A 22,745-nucleotide genomic window follows, 5' to 3' on the forward strand; every position below is an offset into this window, starting at 1 on the left:
TGCCATGATGGAATAGAAAGATATTTCTTTGGATAGTGTTCTCAAAGTAGACTGATAAATGGCTCTTCTAGCTACAAATCAATCTTTTATTTTCTCTAATTTCTGAACTACCTTTGTTGTTGTGGGTAGATCATTTAATTTTACCAGACCTCAGGTTCCTCATCTTTAAAATAGGAGACTGAGCCAAACCTATGAATTTAGTTGGCATTTGTCATCTTGGATCCTCTCAAGATCCAGTATAGCAAGATTGGAAAAACAAACCTGCGTTGTCCATCCAGTGTCACCGCCCCATCATTATAGCCAGCAGTAGTTTTAGAAATAATGTAGTTTGTACCTTTTATGAATGCTTCCCCAAGAGGCGTTGATGTTCTCTGTTATCATGTGTACTTTTCTGGTATCATCTGCTGAATAATCCCGGAGAAGTTTCAGTGCCAAGTCGTTTGCCACATCTACATTTATCTGCCATTGGCGGAGATCTTTGGCCAACTGCTATAAATGTGTATGGGAAAGAAAATGAATGTCAGGTTTTTTTTTCCCTAAAATCTCCAGTTGGAGTTTCTTAAAATGCTTCATAAATAGCTTCTGGCTCCTCATGTAGAACATGTCTACATGATTGCTTTTAACCTGCCATGTGATTTAGTCAGTCATGACGGTATAAGCTAACCCATGTTTCATGACAAAACTTTTCAAATTCAGCATCTTGAGTAATAAACAGGATCAGGCAATTCAATTTAGTAGCAATTAATTGGAAATAAAGTAGGCTTAATTGTTTTTAACATGTGAGAAACCAAACCAGAAAAATAAGCTTCTGTATAATTGTTCAATATGCGACATGTAACAAAATTCGAACAGAAAGAAAATAATCTCATGCATTTTTTTCACTCTTCATTAACTTGTTGAATTGTTTATGTAATTAGTGCCATCTACTGGCATTCAACTAAACCTGCATATAGAAACTATAAAAAACAAAAGAACAGTGCTATTCTAGTTATAAACTTATTTGAACGATCAAAATACTTAAAAAATATCCTACTTTAAAATTAAAATAAAAGTAAAAATACAAGAATCTTGCTAAACCAAAACACCTATGTTTTCTTCTTTGTCTGTCTTTGGCAATTGAGTGTTATCAAACTAGCCGTTTCATCACTTGAAACATATTTCAGAGAAAGAAGTCGACCAGTAATAGGTTTATCTATCTGGAAGCATATCAACCCAAAATTTCAATTAAATACTTATACAAGTGCATGGAAGAGGCTTCTAAGCATTAACATAATATTAAATTGTTAAGATAGTTATATCAAGTCCAATGTGGTGGGTAAATTGATAAATTACCGATAAATTGATAAATTCATAAAGGAATAGGAACAGACCATTCAAACAAGAGAAAGAAGAAAATAATTTCATTAAAAAAAGGAAAAGAAAAAAGTTAAATTTCAAGTAATAAAAATAGAGTATTAAATCAAGAAGGTGCAATTTGGCACTAGTTAAATTAACAAAAATGAAAATCCAAAGCCGGAAAGACCAGTAAAATTAGCATATCTATACAGTACTGCTGGTAACAGTGTCTATTTGGACAATTTGGCAATAGATACCAAGTGACAAACAAATGCTTATTCCCATTAACTCAGTAATCTCATTTTTAGTAATTTATCCTAATAAAATATTCAAAAAAGTAAATAAGTTACAGAATAAAAATCTTCTTTAACCAAAACAGTACAAAAAGTCAGAAACAATTTTAATGTTTAATGAGAGGACATTAAAAGAACATAATACATCAACCCAATGATGCACAGTAATATCTATAAAAAGAACACAATTTTCTTGTGTAAAAAAACATAACAATTTTTATCTATACTGTCTTTTTTAACTCTGTAAGAATACATAGTCATGTACTAGAAAGAGAACACAAGAAACTGAAAATAATTGATGTTTCTGAAAAGAGGAATCATATTGTTTTAATGTTTGTTCTTTTTTGTTAGTAAGCTTTTTATAATAAAAATCAAACGCTAGTACTTTTAGCATATTTTCAGTGCATTTGGTTGAATTTCTATCCTTGAAAATATACAAGAGTACTTCAAAAAGTTCGTAGAAAAATAGAATTAAAAGATACAAATCCCAGGCTTCCAGTCAAGATGGTGGAATAGATGGTTCCCAGCATCACTCTGTCCCACAAATCAACCAATTTACAACTATTAAAAAGCAACAACAGCCAAGCTGGGGCTGCTAGAGCTCAGGGGAAGAGGAGGAGAGACCTACGGAGTTCATGAAGGTGGGAGAAACCACGATGAGAGAAAGAAAGGACCGCTCCCACCATTTCCAGCCCCTGCCACTTCCAGGCTGGCCCTGGTGAGTGCATGGAGCAGGAGCCGGCAAAAACTACAGACCTTTTATGTGCCCTTCATATAAAGTTGCTTGGAGGTGGCAGGGGAGAAGAGGGCCTTGGTGGCCCTCAGGCCAGCAAGACCACTAACAGGGTTCCTGTGGACCCACATAGGAGAGAGGGGCCACAGACAATGGAAAAAAGGAGATACTCAGAGGCTGGTGAGTCACCACAAGGGACCAGCAGGTGGAGGTTTGAGTGCAGGTGGTGGGGGAAATGGGAGATGGGCCCACCCGGGGAACACTGGGGCACAGCAAGAACAGCTGATCTGCCCCCCAATCAGCACAGGACCACTCAGTGAAGACTAGTTAGGAATACAGAGCTTCAGGGGGTGCAGTTTGCTGAAAAGTCTCAAGCCCAGACCAGAGTTTCCACACAAACAAGGTGTACTGGAACTCAAAAGACCTGGAAGGACATACGAGGTCAACAATTAAAACCTGAGCTGCACAAAGAGCCTTCCCCAGAGAATCAACAGCAAAGTAGCAATTTAACTCAACTACCGGGCTCAAGTGCTGGTCCCCACAAGAAATTCCCACAGGTGATTGTGGATGGACGGCAGGGGGACATGGCTGAGGCCTTTGGCCCCCCACACCCTGATTCAGGGGCCAATGGGCTTCTGGTGGTGGGTGGGTCTTCACTGGGCTTGATGTGGACATGGGGGAGGTGTGGCCCCCTACCCTGGCTCAGGAGCCCTGGGGGGCTTCCAGCCGATATTTGTATTTTACAAAAAGAATTTATTATCTATCATCTACTAAATCGACAAAACTGAGACCAATAACTTGGTTATCTTTTTCTAAGGTAATTCCTTTTTAAGAAGGGTTCAGTTGTTAAATAAATACTTATGATGAACCAACATAAGAGCATATATGTATAGTCTGAGGAATACAAAATATAAATAAAAATTTTAATGAATATATAATTAAAATCATTTACTTTACCTAAGCAAGTTAAATTTGAAAAGTCTAGGTATAAGAGGATACACTCTTTGGATGGTTTCACAGTTGTATGCGTATGTTCGAACCCTTCAAATTTGTATGCATTAAATATGTGCAGTTTTTGTATATTAATTACACTTCAGTAAAGCTGTTAAAGATCTTAAAAAATGAAATGCAGGATATGCCAATGAATCTAAAAAAAAAAATCTATAGATAACAAGAAATACCTAAAAGTAGAAGTTGAAAGTATGCTGGAATTTTCCAAAATCTCTAAAGGAAAAATCAAGCTAGAGTTAAATTAGAGACATAATAGTAAAAAGGTAGTAAAAGAGTGAGGGAAGGCAAAAATGCACATACCATATATTTTTCTCCACAATTATATTCACAATGAAAGTTCAGACCTTTTTATACCTAAGGAAATCTTGACTGAGCACTAATTCTGACTGAATATTGCCCAGGCTTTGTTAGACTGTAGAATTAAAAAGAAAAACACCCGCTGATCTTGACTAACATTGAAAAAACTAAGGCCCTTGTCTAAACACAAAGGTTCTCAACCACCACTTTCTTTTCTCTCTTTTTAAAGACATTCACCAGAACAGAATGATTTCCCTTCCTCCTAAGTTAATATGCTGACCACCTTGGGCTTTACTGAAGTGTCATTCGTACTAGAAACCATGACCTTGACCAGCTTTGCCTACCACTGTGAAATTTACTACTGGGATAACTCCAGACCTCAGAAGGAGTGTAAATTCAAAAATACAATAGACTTCACACACACCCTTTTTTCTTTCTGAATTCCATTTACAATGATGTACCCTGTAGGGAATTGTTGTTTGGCGACTATAGTGTCTGAAGAAATTTAAAATACTGTGAGAGCACCAGCTATAAAAAAAGATGACTTTGTATATATGTGTGTGTGTGCATTTTCTGTGAAGAATATAAAATGCTAAATCCCCAAAAGATTAGGTCCCCAACCAGGAAAAAAATATTTCACATTCAAACCTAATATGTTGCTGCTGCGATATGTATGTGGTATTTATAAACAGCATTTTAGGAAGAAGAATGATTGTGGACTATGAGACAACTTGAAGTAACTTCAAGAATTTTGAGTATTTTTTCATTTTAATTGATATTTTTGATCAATATTAAATTAATAGTTTTCATTTTAATTAATATTTTTAAAATTTTGCTGTTTGTCATCTTATGCTTTTATTTGTAAGAACTCTTTTTTTTTTTTTTTTTTTTTTTTTTGAGATATTGACCCTATATGGGAGAAAAGAGGAGAGGCTCCCTTTAACTTAGACGATGAAAGGGAGTGAGTAGACCTATAATTAAAATTTTAAGGTTGAGTACTGGTTAAGTGTTCTTATAAAATGTGTTTTTGGGATATTCACCTACAAGTGAAATAAATAAATGTTTTTTTTTTTTTTAGGGTACCGTTTAATGAATTTTAGTAAGGGTGTAGATTTGTGCAACCATCACCATAATCAAGCTTTAGAGATTTCCATTACCCCAAAAAGTCCCATTGTGCTTGAATGCAGTTTTAAACTCCACACCCACCCCCAGCCCTGGAACCACAGATATGCTTTGACATGGAGTAGGAGGGTACTTTGGAGGCCATTAAATACCCAAGAGCTATGAAGTAACACCATAGCATCAGTTGGGGAGTCAGTGAGACACACAAAAAGGAGAATAGTTGTAGGATATTTTTTGGTGTCCCTAGATCATTCAGTCATGTGATTATAAGACAGTCTCTTAGTTTTCTGCCCCAGATGGTTAACTGCTCAGCATGGTGTGTGAATTTTAAACGCTTATCCTCAGAGGGCTAGCTCATCTCCAAGAGCCGTAGGATACCTCACTGTGTCTCTGTGCACTAACACTCCCTTACTGTCACGTTTAAAGCAAACAAAAGTCCTGACAACATGGATTTCTTTTCTTCCACCATAATGAGCAGAGTTGTAACATTTGCTTGTGCCCCAGACTAGTTCTAATTAGTAACCTTTCTGAGGGGGTGGCCTGAACAATGAAGGCGTTTTGCTTTCATAAAAAGGCAAAGGGACAGAGGGCTGTGCGGAGGCATCTCCAGCTTCATTTTTAACACGATTTTGCAATAAGTTTACATGTATTTTTCTGACTATGAAAATAAAAATTAGCCGCTCATCATGGTTGCCATAGAAGCCTGACGCCATAATGGCGACCATGGCGACCGTGACGATATTTAGGAGAGATCAAGGTAATCTGGTGAGAAGAGCAAGGGTCCCGCCTTCAGGTATTTGGACTCAGCTGAGGGTGCAGGTGCCCCGCGGTGGGGGCTGAGCCTCCCTGGGGTGTGGGGAGACGAAGGGATCCCAGATCCAAGTCGCTTCGTTCCCGCTTTGACACTCGGCACCCTGCTGCCTCGTGAGGCAGACAGATATGGGACCCTCCTGGTCCCAGTAAGTGCGGTGTCCTGCTCCGGAGTGTCCTGGAGCTACTTTCCGAGTAAAGGCAGGGCGCGGTAGGATAAGACAGGTAACGACTCTCTGAGCCCCACTTTCTCCTCTGTAAAGTGGGATGAGAATGCTCACCCACAGGATTCAGTGGTAACACAAGCGCAAGCCCATGGCCCTGTGGTTACTGCGGGATCATGAACGCCTGTATGCATTCAGGTCACTTCTTATTCCCTTTCAAATTTGTCGTTAGGGAATATGATAAGGAAAGGCAAAGAAAAATGCCCTGGTGAGAAACCTATCTTACCTTCCGGTTGTCATGATCAGTACAATTGCATCAATGGTATTGGTCACTAACCCCATACATTGTATGGGTTGTGGTGACTGCTGAAGCTTCTCCTGTAGATTTGAAGGGCAACAGTCCTCAGGACACTCCCAAGGAGACACTTCCATCTCTTGTGGGATAGGATGCCTGTCTCAAATGAGTTCACAGATGTGAACAAAAGCATGCTGTGGAATACTCCTGTAAGTTTCACCAAATAATCTAGAAGTAGAGAAGCTACTTTGATCTCATAACTGAAGAAGTTTAGCAGGTGGAATATCCTTCCGTCAGCAAGTCAATGCTGTAGTAGCCCTTGAGCCCCATCTTAGAGATGCCACTGTTTGAAAGCAATGAATTCTTCTACTTGAATAAAGAACTTTATTTTTAATATGGTTTTGTAATAAGTTTACATATATTTTTCTGATAGTGTAAATAAGCATCAGTGATTCCCACCAACACCATCAGATGGGGTGTTGAAATACATTGTCCATTAGAAGGCATAGTGATATTGTAATTAGTATTATTTGTGGTAGCCACAATTTTATCAATTCTATAGTGAAATTTTGCAGAATCCAGGACCAACCAAGTGTTAGTTTAAAATGTCAGTTGGAATTGTATTTTTTTCAAAGTTAACAATTTCCCCATAGTTTTGTAGTAACCCATCTTAGAGATGCTTTACTTTACCATAAAACAATGAATTGTTCACTTCCGGGAAAGAAATTGATGTTCAACACACATCTGCAATAAATTTACATATGTTATTCTGACTGCTTAAATAATAATCAGTAATTTCCATGTATTTCTGTGATGGGTGTTGAAATATGCAGCTAGTTAGAACGTTTCCTTTTATTTATTTATTTATTTTTGTTTTAATTTATCAATATACAATGTAGTTGATTTTTGTGTCCCTTTACCAATTCTTCTTTCCCCCCTCCCTCTCCCCACCCCCTGTCAACATCACATCTGTTCACTTCTCTTAACAAGTTCAAGGAACTGTTGTGATTGTTGTGTCTTCTTCCCCCCCCCCCCCACTGTTTGCTTGTATATTTATTTGTTTATTTGGTTTTAGCTCCCACAAATAAGTGAGAACATGTGGTATTTCTCTTTCTGTGCCTGACTTATTTCACTTAACATTTTTTTCTATGTCCATCCATGTTGCTGTGAATGGTAGTATTTCATTCTTTTTTATAGCAGAGTAGTATTCCATTGTGTAGATATACCACAAATTCCGTATCCACTCATGATGGACATTTGGGCTGGTTCCAACCCTTGCCTATTGTAAATAGTGCTGCAATAAACATTGGAGAACAGGTATCCTTTCAACATGATGATTTCCATTCCTCTGGGATTATTCCCAGCAGTGGGATAGCTGGGTCATATGGTAGATCTATCTGTAATTGTTTGAGGAACCTCCATACCATTTTCCATAAAGGAGGCAGTCCCACCAACAGTGTAGGTGGGTTTCTTTTACTCTGCAACCTTGCTAGCATTTATCATTCTCAGTCTTTTGCATATTAGCCATTTTAACTGGAGTGAGATGGTATCTCAAAGTGGTTTTGATTTGCATTTCCCAAGTGCTGAGTGATGTTGAGCATTTTTTCACGTGTCTGTTGGCCATTCGTATATCTTTCTTTGAGAAATGCCTATTCAGCTCCTTTGCCCATTTTTTAATTGGGTTACTTGTTCTTTTGCTGTAAAATTCTTTGAGTTCCTTGTATATTCTGGATATTAGTCCTTTATCAGATGTATGTTTTGCAAATATTTTCTCCCACTCTGTTGGTTGTCTTTTCACTCTGTTACTTGTTTCTTTTGCTGTGCAGAAGCTTTTTAGTTTGATATAATCCCATTTGTTTATTTTTCCTTTGGTTGCCTGTGCTTTTGGGATCATGTTCATGAAGTCTGTACCCTTTCCTACTTCCTGGAGTGTTTCCCTATGTTTTCTTTAAGGAGTGTTATTGTTTCAGAGTGTATATTTAGTCCTTTAATCAATTTTTTGTTGATTTTGGTATATGGTGAGAGGTATGGGTCTAGTTTCATTTTCCTGCATATGAATATCCAGTTTTCCCAACACCATTTGCTGAAGAGGCAGTCCCTTCCCTAGTGTTTAGACTTGGTGCCTTTGTCAAAGATCAGATGGCTGTAGATGTGTGGGTTGAATTCTGGATTCACTATTCTATTCCATTGATCAGTGTGTCTGTTTTTATGCCAGTACAATGCTGTTTTGGTTATTATAGTTTTGTAGCATAGTTTATAGTGAGGTAATGTTACACCTCCCGCTTTATATTTTTTGCTCAGAATTGCTTTGGCTATTCGTGGTCTTTTGTTATTCCATATAAATATTAGGATAGTTTTTTTCCATTTCAGGGAAAAATGTCATTGGATTTTGATAGGGATTGAATTTCTATTGAATCTGTAGATCTCTTTGGATAATATGGACATTTTGACACTGTTAATTCTTCTAATCCAAGAGCATGGGATATCTTTCCATCTTCTTGTGTCCTCTTTAATTTCTCTCAACAGTGGTTTGTAGCTCTCTCTGTAGAGATTTTTCACATCCTTGGTTAACTTTATTCCTAAGTATTTTATTTTTTTGGTGGCTATTGTAAATTGGATAGCTTTCATGATTTCTATTTATGCACATTCACTGTTGGAGTATAGAAATGCTACTGATTTTTGTGTGTTGACTTTGTATCCTGCAACTTTGCTGAAATCATTTATCAACTCTAAGAGTTTTTTTTTTAAGGGGCTTTAGGTTGTTCAATATATATGATCATATCATCCGCAAACAGGGACAGTTTGATTTCATCTTTTCCAATCTGGATGCCCTTTATCTCCTTCTCTTCTCTGATTGCTCTGGCTAGTACTTCCAACACTATGTTGAATAGGAGTGGTGAGAGTGGGCTTCCTTCTCTAGCTCCTGTTCTTAAGGGAAAAGATTTCATTTTCTCCCCATTCAGGATGATATTGGCAGTGGGCTTATCATATATGGGTCTAATTATGGTGAGATATTTTCCATATATACCTACCTTGTGGAGAGTCTTAATCATGAACGAATCTTGAATTTTGTCAAATGCTTTTTCAGCATCTATAGAGATGATCATATGGTCTTTGTCTTTGCTTTTATTGATGTATTGTATCACATTTATCGATTTGCATATGTTGAACCAACCTTGCATCCCTAGGATGAATCCTACTTGATCATGGTGTATAATTTGTGTATGTGTTGCTATATTCTGTTAGCTAATATTTTATTGAGGATTTTTGCATCTATATTCATCAAGGATATTGGCCTGTAGTTTTCTTTTCTTGTATTTTTGTCTGGTTTTGCTATCAGGGTTATATTTGCCTCATAGAATGAGTTTGGGAGAATGGCATCTGTTTCAATCTTTTGGAATGGTTTGTAGAGAATTGGTATCAATTCCTCTTTGAAGGTTTGGTAGAATTCTGCAGTGAATACATCCGGTCCTGGGCTTTTCTTTGTTGGTAGACTTCTGATAACAGCTTCAATCTCTTTTATTGTTACTGGTCTGTTCAGATTTTCTGTATCTTCTGGGTTCAGTTTTGGTAGTTTGTATGCATCCAGAAATTTATCTATTTCCTCCAGATTTTCAAATTTGTTGGCATATAGTTGTTTATAGTAGTCTCTAATGATTCCTTGTATTTCTGAGGTATCAGTTGTAATATCACCTTTTTGACTTATAATTTTTGCTATTTGTGTCTTCTCTCTTCTTTTTCTAGTTAGCCTTGCTAATGGTTTGTCAATTTTATTTAACTTTAAAAAAAACAACTTTTTGTTTCATTGATCTTTTGTATCATTTTTTGGGTTTCAATTTCATTAAGTTCTGCTCTGATCTTAATTATTTCTCTCCATCTGATAACTTTGGGTTTTGATTGTTCTTGTGTTTCTAGTTCTTTAAGGTGAAGTATTAGGTTGTTTACTTGCCATCTTTCCATTCTTCTGAAGTAAGCATTTAAAGTGATAAATTTCCCTTTTAGTAGTGATTTTGCAGTATCTAACAGCTTTGGGTATGATGTATCATTATTTTCATTATTTTCAATAATTTTTTTGATTTCCTGTTTAATTTCTTCTTGGACCCATACATCATTAAGTAGAATGTTGTTTAATTTCCATGTGTTTGTATAGTTTCCAGAGTTTTGTTTGTTATTGATTTCTAATTTTAATCAATTGTGATCTGAAAAAATACATGTTATAATTCCAATTTTTTTGAATATGTTGAGACTTGCTTTGTGACCTAACACATGGTCAATCCTGGAGAATGTTCCATGTGCTGATGAGAAGAGTGAATATTCTGAGGTTGCTGGATGGAATGTTCTGTAGATATCTGCCAAGTCCAATTAGTGTAAAGTATTGTTTAGATCTTGTGTTTCTCTGTAAATTTTTTGGCTAGATGATCTGTCCAATAATGAGAGTGGGGTGTTCAAGTCTCCTGCTATTATAGTATTAGTGTCTATCTCACTGTTTAGTTCTAATTGTGTTTGCTTTCTAAATCTGGCTGCTCCAATGTTGGGTGTGTCTATATTTATGATTGTTATGTCTTCTTGATGGATAGATACTTTTTTCATTATATAGTGGCCTTCTTTATCACTTTTTATGGTTTTTGGTTTAAAGTCTATTTTATCTGATAGAAGAATAGCTACTGCAGCTCGTTTTTCATTTCTAATTGCATAGTATACCTTTTTCTATCCTTTCAGTTTTAGTCTATGTGTGTCTTTACAGGTGAGGTGAGTCTCTTGAAGGCAGCATACAGTTGGGTCCACCATTTTAATCCAGTCAGTCAGCTGAGTGCGGAATTTAATCATTTTACATTGAGTCATTATTGAAAAGTATTGATTTACTCCTAGCATTTTATAGAGTTTGTTTGGATGTCTTAAGTATCTTTTGTTCCTTTCTTTCTGATTTACTGTTTGTCTTCTGTGTTCGTTGGTTTCTTGGGGTGATTGATAAACTTTTTTCTCTCTTTATTGTTAGCATTTTTGTTTTACTGGTGGGTTTTGTTTTTTCTTGAGTGTTTATGGTAGTGGTGTTTGTTTTTCAGGTACCAAACCAAGTACTCCGTTGAGAATTTCTTGTAAGGCTGGTCGTGTGGTAGTGAACTCCTGCAGTTTTTGTTTGTCTGAGAAATATACTCTTTGTCTTTCATTTTGGAAGGATAGGTTTGCTGGGTAAAGTCTTCTTGGCTGGCAATTTTTGTCTTTTAGTATTTTGAATATATCATCCTATTCTTTTCCGGCTTTTAGGGTTTCTGATGAAGTCTGATGTTAGTCTGATTGGGGCTTCCTTAAAGGTGACTTGGTGCTTCTCTCTTGCAGCTTTTAAGATTCTCTCTCTGTCTTTGAGTTTTGCCAGTTTGACTATAACATGTCTTGGAGAAGACCTTTTTGGGTTGAATATGTTTGGGGATCTTTAAGCCTCCTGAATCTGAAGATCTGTGTCTTTCCCTATACCTGGGAAGTTTTCTGCCATTATTTCATTGAATATGTTTTCAATGCCATTTCCTTTTTGCTCCCCTTCTCGAATACCCATGATTTGGATATTTGAGTGCTTAAGGTTGTCTGTTATTTCTCTTAGATTTTCTTCAATTTCTTTAATTCTTTTTTCTCTTTTTCTGTCTGCCTGTGTTATTTTGAACAGCCCATCTTCAAGGTCAGAAATTCCCTCTTCTGCTTGTCCTAGCCTGATGGTTAAACTCTCTGTTGTGTTTTTCATTTTGTTGAATGAACACTTCAGTTCTGGAAGGTCTGCTACATTCTTTTTCAGGGCATTGATTTCTTTGTACATTTCTTCTTTCAGGTTCTGGATACTTTTTCTCATTTCATTCTGTTGTCTAACTGAGTTTTCTTGTATCTCATTTAGTTTCCTTAGAATTTTTGCTCGATATTCCTTGTCAGTCATTTCAAGGACTTCCTGCTCTATACGATCTAGAGCTTGAGAGTTATTATTTTCCTTTGGTGGCGTCATGCTTTCTTGATTTTTTATATTTCTGGTGTCTTTCCTTTGGTGTTTAGTCATTGTGGCAGGGGATTTTATGGTCCACTTGTTCGACCCCAGTGTCTGGCTAGGATCCTGCAGGGACTGCCAATTCAGCAGTGGGCCAGTGGCTCAGGCATCTCTGGGCCACAGGGGCTGGCCTGGGCTGGGAGTCCCATGGTGGTACCTGCCTTTTCCGACGCAGATGGCTCAGGGCCCTGTGGGCCTGGCAGCTCTCAGGTCTCTCTGGGCAGTGTGGAGTGGCCTGGGATGGGGGTCCCGTGGTGGGACCTACCTGTTCTCTTGTGGGTTGGTAGGGGCCCTGTGGGCCTGGTGGCTTCTCAGGCCTCTCTGGGTTGGGTTAGTGGGTAGTTCAGGACCTTGATATAAATGTTCTGGGTGAACTAGATTTTTAAACTTTTGATGACTGTATCTCAAAGGAGCTTCATGAAAGGCTGTGGGGAGTAATGAAAAGGCATTTTTATTTACAGAAAGCCTTGCTTGTCCATTGTCTTGCAGTTTGATCTGAAGGAAGTCATTAACCTTGTGAGTCCATTTGTCATCTGTAAAATAGAATGGGGCTACCTTGCCTATGTCTCAGACTTGTCATGAGGTGTCAAAATCAAAATCAAGTTGCTTGGAAAAGTATAAAACAGAATCCTAATATATTTATGGACAAAAGGTTGTACATATTGGATTTCTGTCATTTTGCCTTGGATACTTTTGCATTCATGAACTCAGGGATTCATGGAAAGAATGAGCTCTGTGAACTTAATAGCTCTTAGATCCATTCCCTGCCCATCTTCTACTCTACTCATTATTGTGGATAGATTAACCCTCATAGGAGGACAGAATTTCTCAGGATCTCCTGCAAGCTGGCTTCTAGCTGGGTTAGGCCAGTGAGAGGCACTGGAGGGAGATGAAAGAGCAGGAGGAAGGGTGAAATTAAAGAACTTCTTCCATTTTCTCTCTATCTGGGCAGTGTCTCCTTTGTGTTTCTGTTTCCTACTGGACAGCTCCTCCATCTGTAGTGCCAGTACCTGCTGTGCAGCCCCCACAGTGGTTGAGTTAGCACCAGATGGCTGTGGTTTCCAGGCTTTGGTAATACTTGTTGGTCCTCCAGCCTTTGAGATGGTAATAGCTTCCTGAAGTTGCTAAACTCTGGGTCACTTCGCCATCTGTTGTTGGGTTTCTCAGCTCCTCCATTAAGTGGAACCAGTCCCCTGTATTAGATTTCCTCTGAAATACTTTATCTAGTGTGGTTTCCAAGTTGAACCTCGATGAAAGGAATTGAAAGACATCTCCCAGCAAATGACCCTACCTACAATTACACAGAGGAAACTTAACATATCAAGCATACATTTCACGAACTATCAGACTTTACATCTTTCATCATCCTTTCTAGTCTCAGAGGAAGAGGCGACTCTTCTGCTATTGGAAGTTGATTTCACCATCTGGGCACCCATCTATTCTGGGATCCTCCTCCATGTGCTCTCTCCCTTATTGTGTGTTCCAACTTGCCTCTCTGCAGGGTCTCTCTCCATAGCCTTCAAATATGAGTGTCTCTCGTCTTTAAACAACAGTAACAAAAATCTGTACTGTATCATTTTCTTTCCCTTCCCAGCCACACTCTTCAGAAGGCAAATATGCACTCATTGCCTCAACTTGATCACATTCTTGCCACTCTACAATTCATCAAAATTAGGCTTCTGCCATCACCATTCTACTAAAATTCTTCTGACAGAAGTCACTGTGGCAAATTGAATTACTGGTCCCAATTCTTCGCTTTTCTGTGTATTCACGCCCTTTGCTACATAACTTTGAAGTTTGTCTTATAAAAGGCAGAGTGTTACTTTCTTGCCTTTGACATTGAACTTGACCATGTGACTTGCTTTGCCTAATCCTAATGAAAGGTTGGTAGAAGTGACACAAGCAGAAGTTTGAAATGTGTTTGTGCAGTAGGGCTGGCCCTTTTGCCCTTTGCCATAACCATGATATATGAATATGCCCTGGGCTAGCCTGCTCATCCAAGGAGAACAATGAGTTACATGTGAAGCAGCATCACCCCATCAAGCCATGAAGAAATGCCATCCCACCCAAGTTGTAAACTCATGAAAAGCCAATATATGCTTATTGTTGTATGCTGCTGGAAATTTGAGGTTGTTATTGCATCATTTTTTTGAAAATAGGTAACTGACTCAGTCACCAATGGCCGATGCCTGTGGAAATATTTAGGTTCTGATTTACTTGATTTATTTTGTAGCAACTAGTGCTGTTGACCACTCTCTTCTTCTTAAAGTTCTTTCCTTTCTTGGCTCCCTCTCTTCAGGTCTCTTCTGTACTCTCTTATGGTTTAAGTTTTTTCTTTTTTGTCTGGCCTTTAAATATTGGTGTTCCTCAAGGTTCTGTCCCTAGCTCAATTTTCTTCTCCCTCTGATTGTAACTTGTTCCTCAATTGGAAGAGGTGGAGGGGAGCTTACCCCCAGAAAGACTGTATCTTAATTTTCCCTTATATCCAAATCTTCTACCTAGATTGCCACTGCCTTAATTGAGGTCGCCATCATCTCTTGCTCAGATTCTGCAATAAACTCCACTCTCAAACTTTTACATCTACATACAACTGCTTAAGTAATCTTTTTGTAATGCAAATAGAACCTCACTGCTCCTCTGTGAAACCTTTCAATGGCTCCCTATCACCTACAAGACAAGGTCCAAACCTCTCTCCTCAGATTACAAGGCCCTTAAATTTATACCCCTACCTACATATCCACTTTCATCTTTTCTTATCTCCTTTCTTTGTGAGCAATCCCATACTTGTCCACATGAGACTACAAGAGCTCTGAAAGGTTAAGTAAGTTGTTCAAGGTGACATAGGTGTGAAAGGCATCACAAAAATGCAGGTTTCTGGAGTCTCAATTCAGGGTTTAATTCAGTTAAAGAAGATATGCTTTCATATAAAGGAATTTAAGGAAACTGATTGGGTTTATTATAACTGAACTTTGAAGAATATAATCTTCTTGATGATTATAGCACGATTGAAAAATTATTGTATATAACCAAGTTTCCAAATAAAGACAGCAGAAAAAATACATATTTGGTTTATTAAAAAAATCACTAAACAATTAAATCCTAAGTATGAATTAATGTTCTATAAATCCTTACTGGGAAAAAGAAACACAATTTCTTTAAAACCTCTTTATAGATTTATAATAGAAATGTGAAAATATCTGTAAGGAAGCTATTTCAAGTGTAGAGCCTCTCACCATTAACTTCAATACTCATCTATTAAACCTCTGACATTTCCAAACATCTCTGTTACAGAAGGTAACACTCTATACAGGGGATACTATTTAGGAAAATGGCCCTCATTTTCCAGCTTACTGGAAATGATTAATCTTTTCAATAGCTTTGGGGACTACATACCAACATTGTTACTTTTTTGTCCTTTCAACAATGACTACAAGCTGAGAGCAGGCTAGTAAATGTGTTATCGGCCAACCCATTAGAGTTCCATTATTTTCTGTCTTACATGGCTTCATATAATGAATTTTTATAATTAAACTAATGGCATACAATTTGTTTTTCCCCCTCTTTACTTTCAGGCCCCATTTCTCTTCCGGCTTCTTTGGGATAAGTTGTATACAAAAAGAAGGGAGGAGAATCCTCCAAGTGCTTCATTACCTTAATTTTATTATGACATTTTAGAAAGCATTCTCTTTATCTGGGCTCTCTCTTTAATTTGCTGGCTTTATTAAAAGGCTTAAGCAGTGTTGTAATGAACAAATCACCCAGCTACTCCAGGCATCTAACAGAAGTCTTGTTGAGGGGGTGTGGAAATGGATGGGCGGAAATAACTTGAGAGAGAGAATGCCAGAGGACATATTCGCAGAAAGTGGCATTTTCTCAGCTACTTTTCAAATTCTGTGAGCCTACTATGGTAGACTGCATTATTGTTCACAAGTACCCAGCGCCTTTTCATTCCAGAGGATCATACATCTGCACCCCCACTGAACTCAGGGATGGCCACATAACTGGTTTTGTCTACTTGTCACTTCCAGGCAGAAGGTTTAAGATCCAGTGAGTGGCATTATTCACTATGTTCCCTGCCTCTGTGATCACAAAAACATGTAGCAAGACAGAGCTATCATCAGCTATGGTCCTTGAGACACTAAGCTAAGTAGAACCTCTTGCCAATCTACAACAGACATATAACATGAGCAAAATATAAACTTTGTCTTAAGCCTCTAGATTTTGGGGTTGTTTGTTACTGTGGCTTAACTTAACCTATCCTGACTGGCATACCTACTCAGACACAACCTTATCTTAGACAGAGTAGGGCAATTCTAATATCTCTACATAGTCTGGGTCCAAGGCCAAGGATAGGGATAGAATAAGCTAGTATAATAACACATAAAGAACAAGTTATCTTGCTAACAAATAGGAAGCCATACAAATATTGAAGAAATGTTCAGAGTAACAATATCCCTGTTTTTCTGAGCTACAGGTAACATCTCAAAATACGTTCTGTGGGAAGGAACTTGCCTATCTTGATCAAAAAAGGAAGTGGCTTTCTAGTCATTTTATAATGGAGGCTCCGATCTAGGCAGCAGTTAAGGTACATAGTCATGGCTATTTTTCATTTTCATGGCCGATGAGGCATTTCATGGAAAAGACAAATGGATACTATGTTTCTACAGCTGTGTTCATAAACTTGAAGAAACAAGAAAAGATCTACAGTCTTAATGACATGCAGATATACTTTTTAAAGTAACTTTATTGAGACAATTCACTTGCCATAAAATCTATCCTCCAAAACTGTATAATTTAGTGCTTTTTAGTATATACACAGAGTTGTGCAGCTATCATCCTAATCTAATTTTGAAACATTTTTGTCACCCCCAAAAGAAACCCCATACCCATTACCAGTCACTTTCTATTGCTCCCTTACCCCAGCCTTTACTGGACATTTCATATAAATGAACTCATACAATATGTGGTCTTCTGTAACTGATTTCCATCACTTAGCATGAAGTTTTTGAGGTTCATCAATGTTATAGCATGTATCAGTACATTATTCCTTTTTATTGCTAAATATTATTCCATTGTTGTATGTACCACATTTTGTTTATCTATTCACTAGCTGATAGACATTTAGGTTGGTTTCACTTCTTGGGTATTATGAATAAAGGTTTTATGTATACTTATGTTTTCATTTTTTCTTGGGTCTACACCTCAGAGTGGAATGGTTATGTCATATGGTAACTCCATGTTTAATGTTTCCAGGAACTGTCAAAATTTTTTCCAAAGTGGTTTTACAATTTTATATTCTCACCAGTAATGTATGAGGGTTCCAATTATTCTCTATTCTTGTCAGCATTTGTTATTGTCTTTTTCATTTTAGCCATCCTAGTGGGTACGAAGTGATATCTCATTGTGGTTTTTATTTGTATTTTCTTGATGATTAATGTTAACCATCTTTTCATGTGCTTACAGCCATTTGTACATCTTCTTAGGTGAAATGACTATTCAAAATTTTTCCCCATTTGGAATTGGGTCATTTATCTTTTTCGTTGTTTAGTTATAAGTATCTTTATATATTCTCGATACAAGTGCCTTATCAGATATGTGATTTGCAAATATTTTCTCCCATTCTGTAAGAGTTTTGTCACTTTCTTTATGAAACCGCTTGCAGCATGAAAGTATTAGTTTTGATAAAGTCCAATTTATGTATTTTTTCTTTTGTCACTTTTGCTTTTGGTGTCATATCTAAGAAATTGCCTAACCCACTGTACTCCTATGTTTTCTTGTAAAGTTTTAAAGTTTTAGTTCTTGTATTTATCACTGATCCATTTAAAAAATATTTTGCTATTATAATATTTATTATTTCACAAAAGCATTAAAACTTATTTATTTAATTTAAATTTTTTTTTAGTTGACAAATAATTATATACATTTATGGGGTAAAATGTGATGTTTTGCAATATGTATATTTAATGGAATGATCATATCAAGCTAATTAATATATACATCACCTTACATACTTTTCATTTTATAGCAAGAATATTTAAAATCTATTCTTTTAGCAATTTTGAAATATACACTAAAATTAACTATTGTCACCATGTTGTGTAATAGATCTTGAAAACTTATTTCTTCTGTCTAACTGAAATTTTGTGCCTTTTGGTAAATATTTCTCCATTCCCCACCCCGAATTCCAAGCACCAGTCTACTCTCTACTTCTATATGTTCAACATTTTTAGATTCCACATGTAGGTGAGATCATGCAACATTTGTTTTTCTGTGCCTGGCTTGTCTTCCAGGTTCATCCGCGTTGTTGCAAATAACAGGATTTCCGTCTTTTTAAAGACTGAATAGTATTCCATTTTATATATATACCACATTTTCTTTATTCATTCATTTGTTGTTGTACAATCCAATTCCATTTCATGGCTACTGTGAATAATGGTGCAACGAACATGGGAGCTTAGATATCTCTTGAATGTACTGATTTCAACTCTTTTGGATATATACCCAGAAGTAGGATTTCTAAATTGTATGATAATTCTATTTTTAGTTTTTTGAGAAGCCACCATACTGTTCTCCATAACAGCTGCACTAATTTTTATTCCCATCACCAGTGCAATTGAGAAGAATATGCATTCTGCTGTTATTGGGTGGAGTGTTGTATAGATGTCTGTTAAGCCTTATAAGTTTATATATGGGTACTTCAAAAAGTTCATGGAAATAGTCATTTTTAAATTCTATTTCTCCACGAACTTTTTAAAGTACCTTTTGATCTTCCTAGTTATTCTACTTCTCATTAATAGTGAGATGTTGTAATGATGATGTTTTGCTCAATGATGGACCACATATATGACAGTGATCAAGCATATAATTTAGGTGTGTGGTATGCTATACCATCTAGGTTTGTATACGTACTATGAAGTTTGCACAGTGAAGAGATTGTTTAATGACACTGCCTTAGGTTGAATGTTCCCCCCAAATTAGTTCCCACTGTGACAGTGTAAGGAGGGCGGGAAATCCTATTATGGTAATTGAAAGGTAGGGCCCTGAAGAGGTGATTAGATTGTAAGAAGATGCTGTAGTGAATGGATTAAAAATGGTGGTCAGGGGCGTGGTTCTGAGGGCTTTAAAAAAATAGCAGATGAGAGGTTTGTCTCTCTCTGCTCAACCATTTTCTGCCATGTGAGACATCTGGATCACGATTGCCACCACCAAGACCCTCACCAGATGTGTTCCCTGGACTTTGGATTTCCAAGCCTCCGGAACTGTAAGCAATATATATATTTTTAAAATAAATTACCCAGCCTGTGTACTTTGTAATAAGCTGCAGAAATAGACTAATACAGACACATTTCTCAGAATGTATTCCCATTGCTAAGCAACACATGACTATAGGTATATGTTGAAGCCGTACAATATGTCACAAACTTATGCTAGTGCTCTCAAGTTTCTAATGGAATTTTAAAGGAAAAGACATTAAGCCATAGTCATACAAATATCTACAACAAATAGCCAATCATCATTTTATAGCTCAATAACGGAGCTAATGAGTTTGCCAGATGAATTTTCTTCCAGGTCAGAAAAAGTCTCTCAGAAAAACTGAAAGAAGACACTTGTGGCTAAAGCTCAGTGAACCAGAAGGTTAGGGCCAAAATTTGAGGGTGGGAAGGTTGACCAAAAAAAAGTGAGATGTTGAAGTCTTCAACTACTTTTATTGGATTATCTATTTCTCCCTTTATTCTGTCAGTTCTTGCCTATATATTTTCTTAAGTTTTTCTCTTTCTGTTCCTCAGATTGGGTTATCCCCACTGACTTATCATCAAGTTTGCTGATTCTTCCTTCTGCCATCTCGAATCTGCTTTTGAGCCCCTCCAGCAAAAACTTCATTTTAATTATTGTGCATTTCCACTCAAAAATTTTCATTTGGTTCTTATTTATCACTTCTATCTCTTTATTAATATTCTCTATTTGTTAAGACATGCACATGGCCTTCTACATCCCCCAGGCATATGCCAGAGTTTGTCAAAATCCCCTATGAACATCTCATTTCCCAGATTTTCATTTTAAGTTTTTTTCCAGACCCTTATGTATCTCAATTAGCATCACAGCCTTAGGAAGATGTTATGTTAAACAATTGCTGCTGACTGATTTGAACAAACACCCTGAAGGTAGGGCTTTTCTTGGAGAGTTAGCTCTAAGTCAGGGCAAATAATAATAAAGCCCTTTGTATAGGGTTTTTTTTTTTTTTTTTTTTTTTGAGAAAGCTGTAAGACAGGTCAAATAGTGGCAATGCTTTGGAAGTAAAATGGGTCTTTTTGAGGAATTCTAGTCCTTGTCTACCCTCGTTGGTGGCTACAAGGCTGCCAGTTTTCACAGCTAACATGGTTACAAGGCTACTATTCTAAAGGCTACTGTAGAGCTGAGAAAAAGTGATGGGGATAGGACAAGTTAAAAAACTTCAAAACTTGCTGTTCTTACTGAGGTTCAGCAGTTCCAAAATTGTTGCCAGCCTTTGGTTAATTTCCACAATTCAGAAATGGCAATTTTAACAATTTTTGCCAGCATTTCCATTGCTTTTATGGAGGAGTGGATTTACAGAATTGCTACATTATATTTTCAAGCATACAATAAGTTAAATTGTGAAAAGAAAACTAGGCAAAATATGGTGCAACCAGAGCATAAAGTTATTGAAGACTTGGTGACTCTGCATTAATATTTATATGATATAGCAGTACCTGGGGAACTAGCCCATTACTACCTGTGCTCTATCTGCAATGTACGAAGCACTCTGTATGATTTAAGAGGTTTAATAGCCTCATACATACTTCAGAAGGAAAAGTACTATTAGGTTATTGATTCTTTCTCTTTAATCATGTGGAAGCTTTAGGGGAGAACAAAAGGGAATAAACAAAATGCATGAAGAAATGGTAGAGCCTGGCAAGATTTCTGATAATGCTTTTCATTACTGTACCAGAAATCCAAACCTTAAACAACTAGTGTGAGTCAATTTGCTGACTTAATTTTGTGTTACTCTAAAAAATAAACAAAATATATAAAAGAATTCAGTAATTTCCATTACTGTACATACATTTATGGCAGATAGGATATCTGATATCATCCACCCCCCACAGATAATTATAAATGTAAGACTCTACTTCCTAGTAAAATAATTTGAGATCCTCAAATAGCCACTGTAGTTACTATATATAACAAATTCAACTTTTAAAATTAATTACATGATTACAATGTATCTATGTTTCAAGTTCCCTAAAGACTATCTTCAAAACACAGAGATTTTCCAGCCTTGGAAATGTTTATTCAATAATTTGAAAATTATTGAATTTCTCGCTTCAGATAGTTTTAAGTATTATATAGCCAAATCAGCTAGGCTCAAACAAGATTTCACTTCTCTATTGAATTCATGTACTCTTAGCTCAGCCAAGCACAAAACAGCTAACGCCGTCACGTTTGAAAAGCTTTTATGCCGAATTTGACACAAAAGCAATCACAAAGCAGACAAAAAAGGAATTTCTCTTTCAAAAGCTCAAAGGGGAAAAAATAAATGAAAACTTTGAGCCTGGGAAAATCTCTCTTGACACTGGAAAAGAAAGTTTAAAATGATCAAGAAATGATTTTTCCGAAGAAGCCATTGCCAAGTTTGGACCAATCTTAATAGCCTAGGGAACAGGTTGTGAACTAAACCACGATTCTGCCAAATGAAATAAATCTCATGATGATCACTGTTGGCAATTTTAGGTGCCAATGGCATACTATTTTTGCCTCTTATGAAAGTTCTAAGAGGAATCATATATCTCAGGGTTCTGTCATAGCCTATTGGCAGGGATTTTGATTAAGATGAAAATGTATGTTTTTCCGTAACATCTGTCTTTCTATCTCAGAACATTATTGTTGTGCCGGGTACAAAATCAACTACTTTCTAATTTTATATTTTTCTTTTAAAAAAAATAATGTTATGTGGCAAAAAAAAGAAATTATAAATATATTATGGGCATCTCTTAATGACCTGCTTATTAATTATTGATGCAGTAAACACATGCACTCTGCTCTTTTGCCAAATAGAGACTCTCCTGTTGCTGTTTCCTTCCACCCTGAACTTCAAAACAGGCTTTTCCCAGATGCCATCTCAAATTTGATTTTTATTTTGTGATGGGTTGTTATTGTTTCCATTTCTTCTCCACTATTTTTTCTAACCAAGAGAAGGTTTTCTAAATGCCAAATCAGTAAGGAAATGGTTAAAGATGGAACTTAATGAAATATTATAAAGAATTAAAAATGATAATTATTAAAAGTTATAGAGCAAAACTGATAACTATTTATGCAATAATACTAAGTTTAAAAATCAGAGTTCAAAATTTTACCTTCATTATGAGGACAATTAAAATACATGTAGTTTAGAACTGGAAGAGATTATATAGATAAAGACTAGCAATTATGAATCATTAATATATCAGGATTGTGGGTGATTTTTTGAGGTTCAAATATGGTGACTGGTTTAAATTTTAAAAGAGTATAACAGTCCTGGTGGTTGCCTTTGAAAAACCATTTCATTATTGCTCATTAGTGACAGGGAAGTCAACAGTGATGGTGCTGCAGTGGAAGCTGACTGCTGTAATCACAGCTCTCCACCTCTGTAGACATAGCCTGA

General features: G+C 36.6%; 1 protein-coding gene across 2 annotated transcripts in view; it reads right to left on the bottom strand.

Annotated features, from left to right (window-relative positions):
- Nucleotides 1–22,745, bottom strand: part of DMD (dystrophin) — a 2,107,999-nt gene that overhangs the window by 524,744 nt on the left and 1,560,510 nt on the right. For both annotated transcript variants that reach the window (XM_063083086.1, XM_063083084.1), the window contains exon 54: nt 335–489. In XM_063083086.1, coding sequence (XP_062939156.1) covers nt 335–489 — 155 coding nt within the window. The remainder of the gene's footprint in view (nt 1–334; nt 490–22,745) is intronic.

The sequence above is a fragment of the Cynocephalus volans genome, chromosome X (genome assembly GCF_027409185.1).
Source record: "Cynocephalus volans isolate mCynVol1 chromosome X, mCynVol1.pri, whole genome shotgun sequence".
Lineage (NCBI taxonomy): Eukaryota > Metazoa > Chordata > Mammalia > Dermoptera > Cynocephalidae > Cynocephalus > Cynocephalus volans.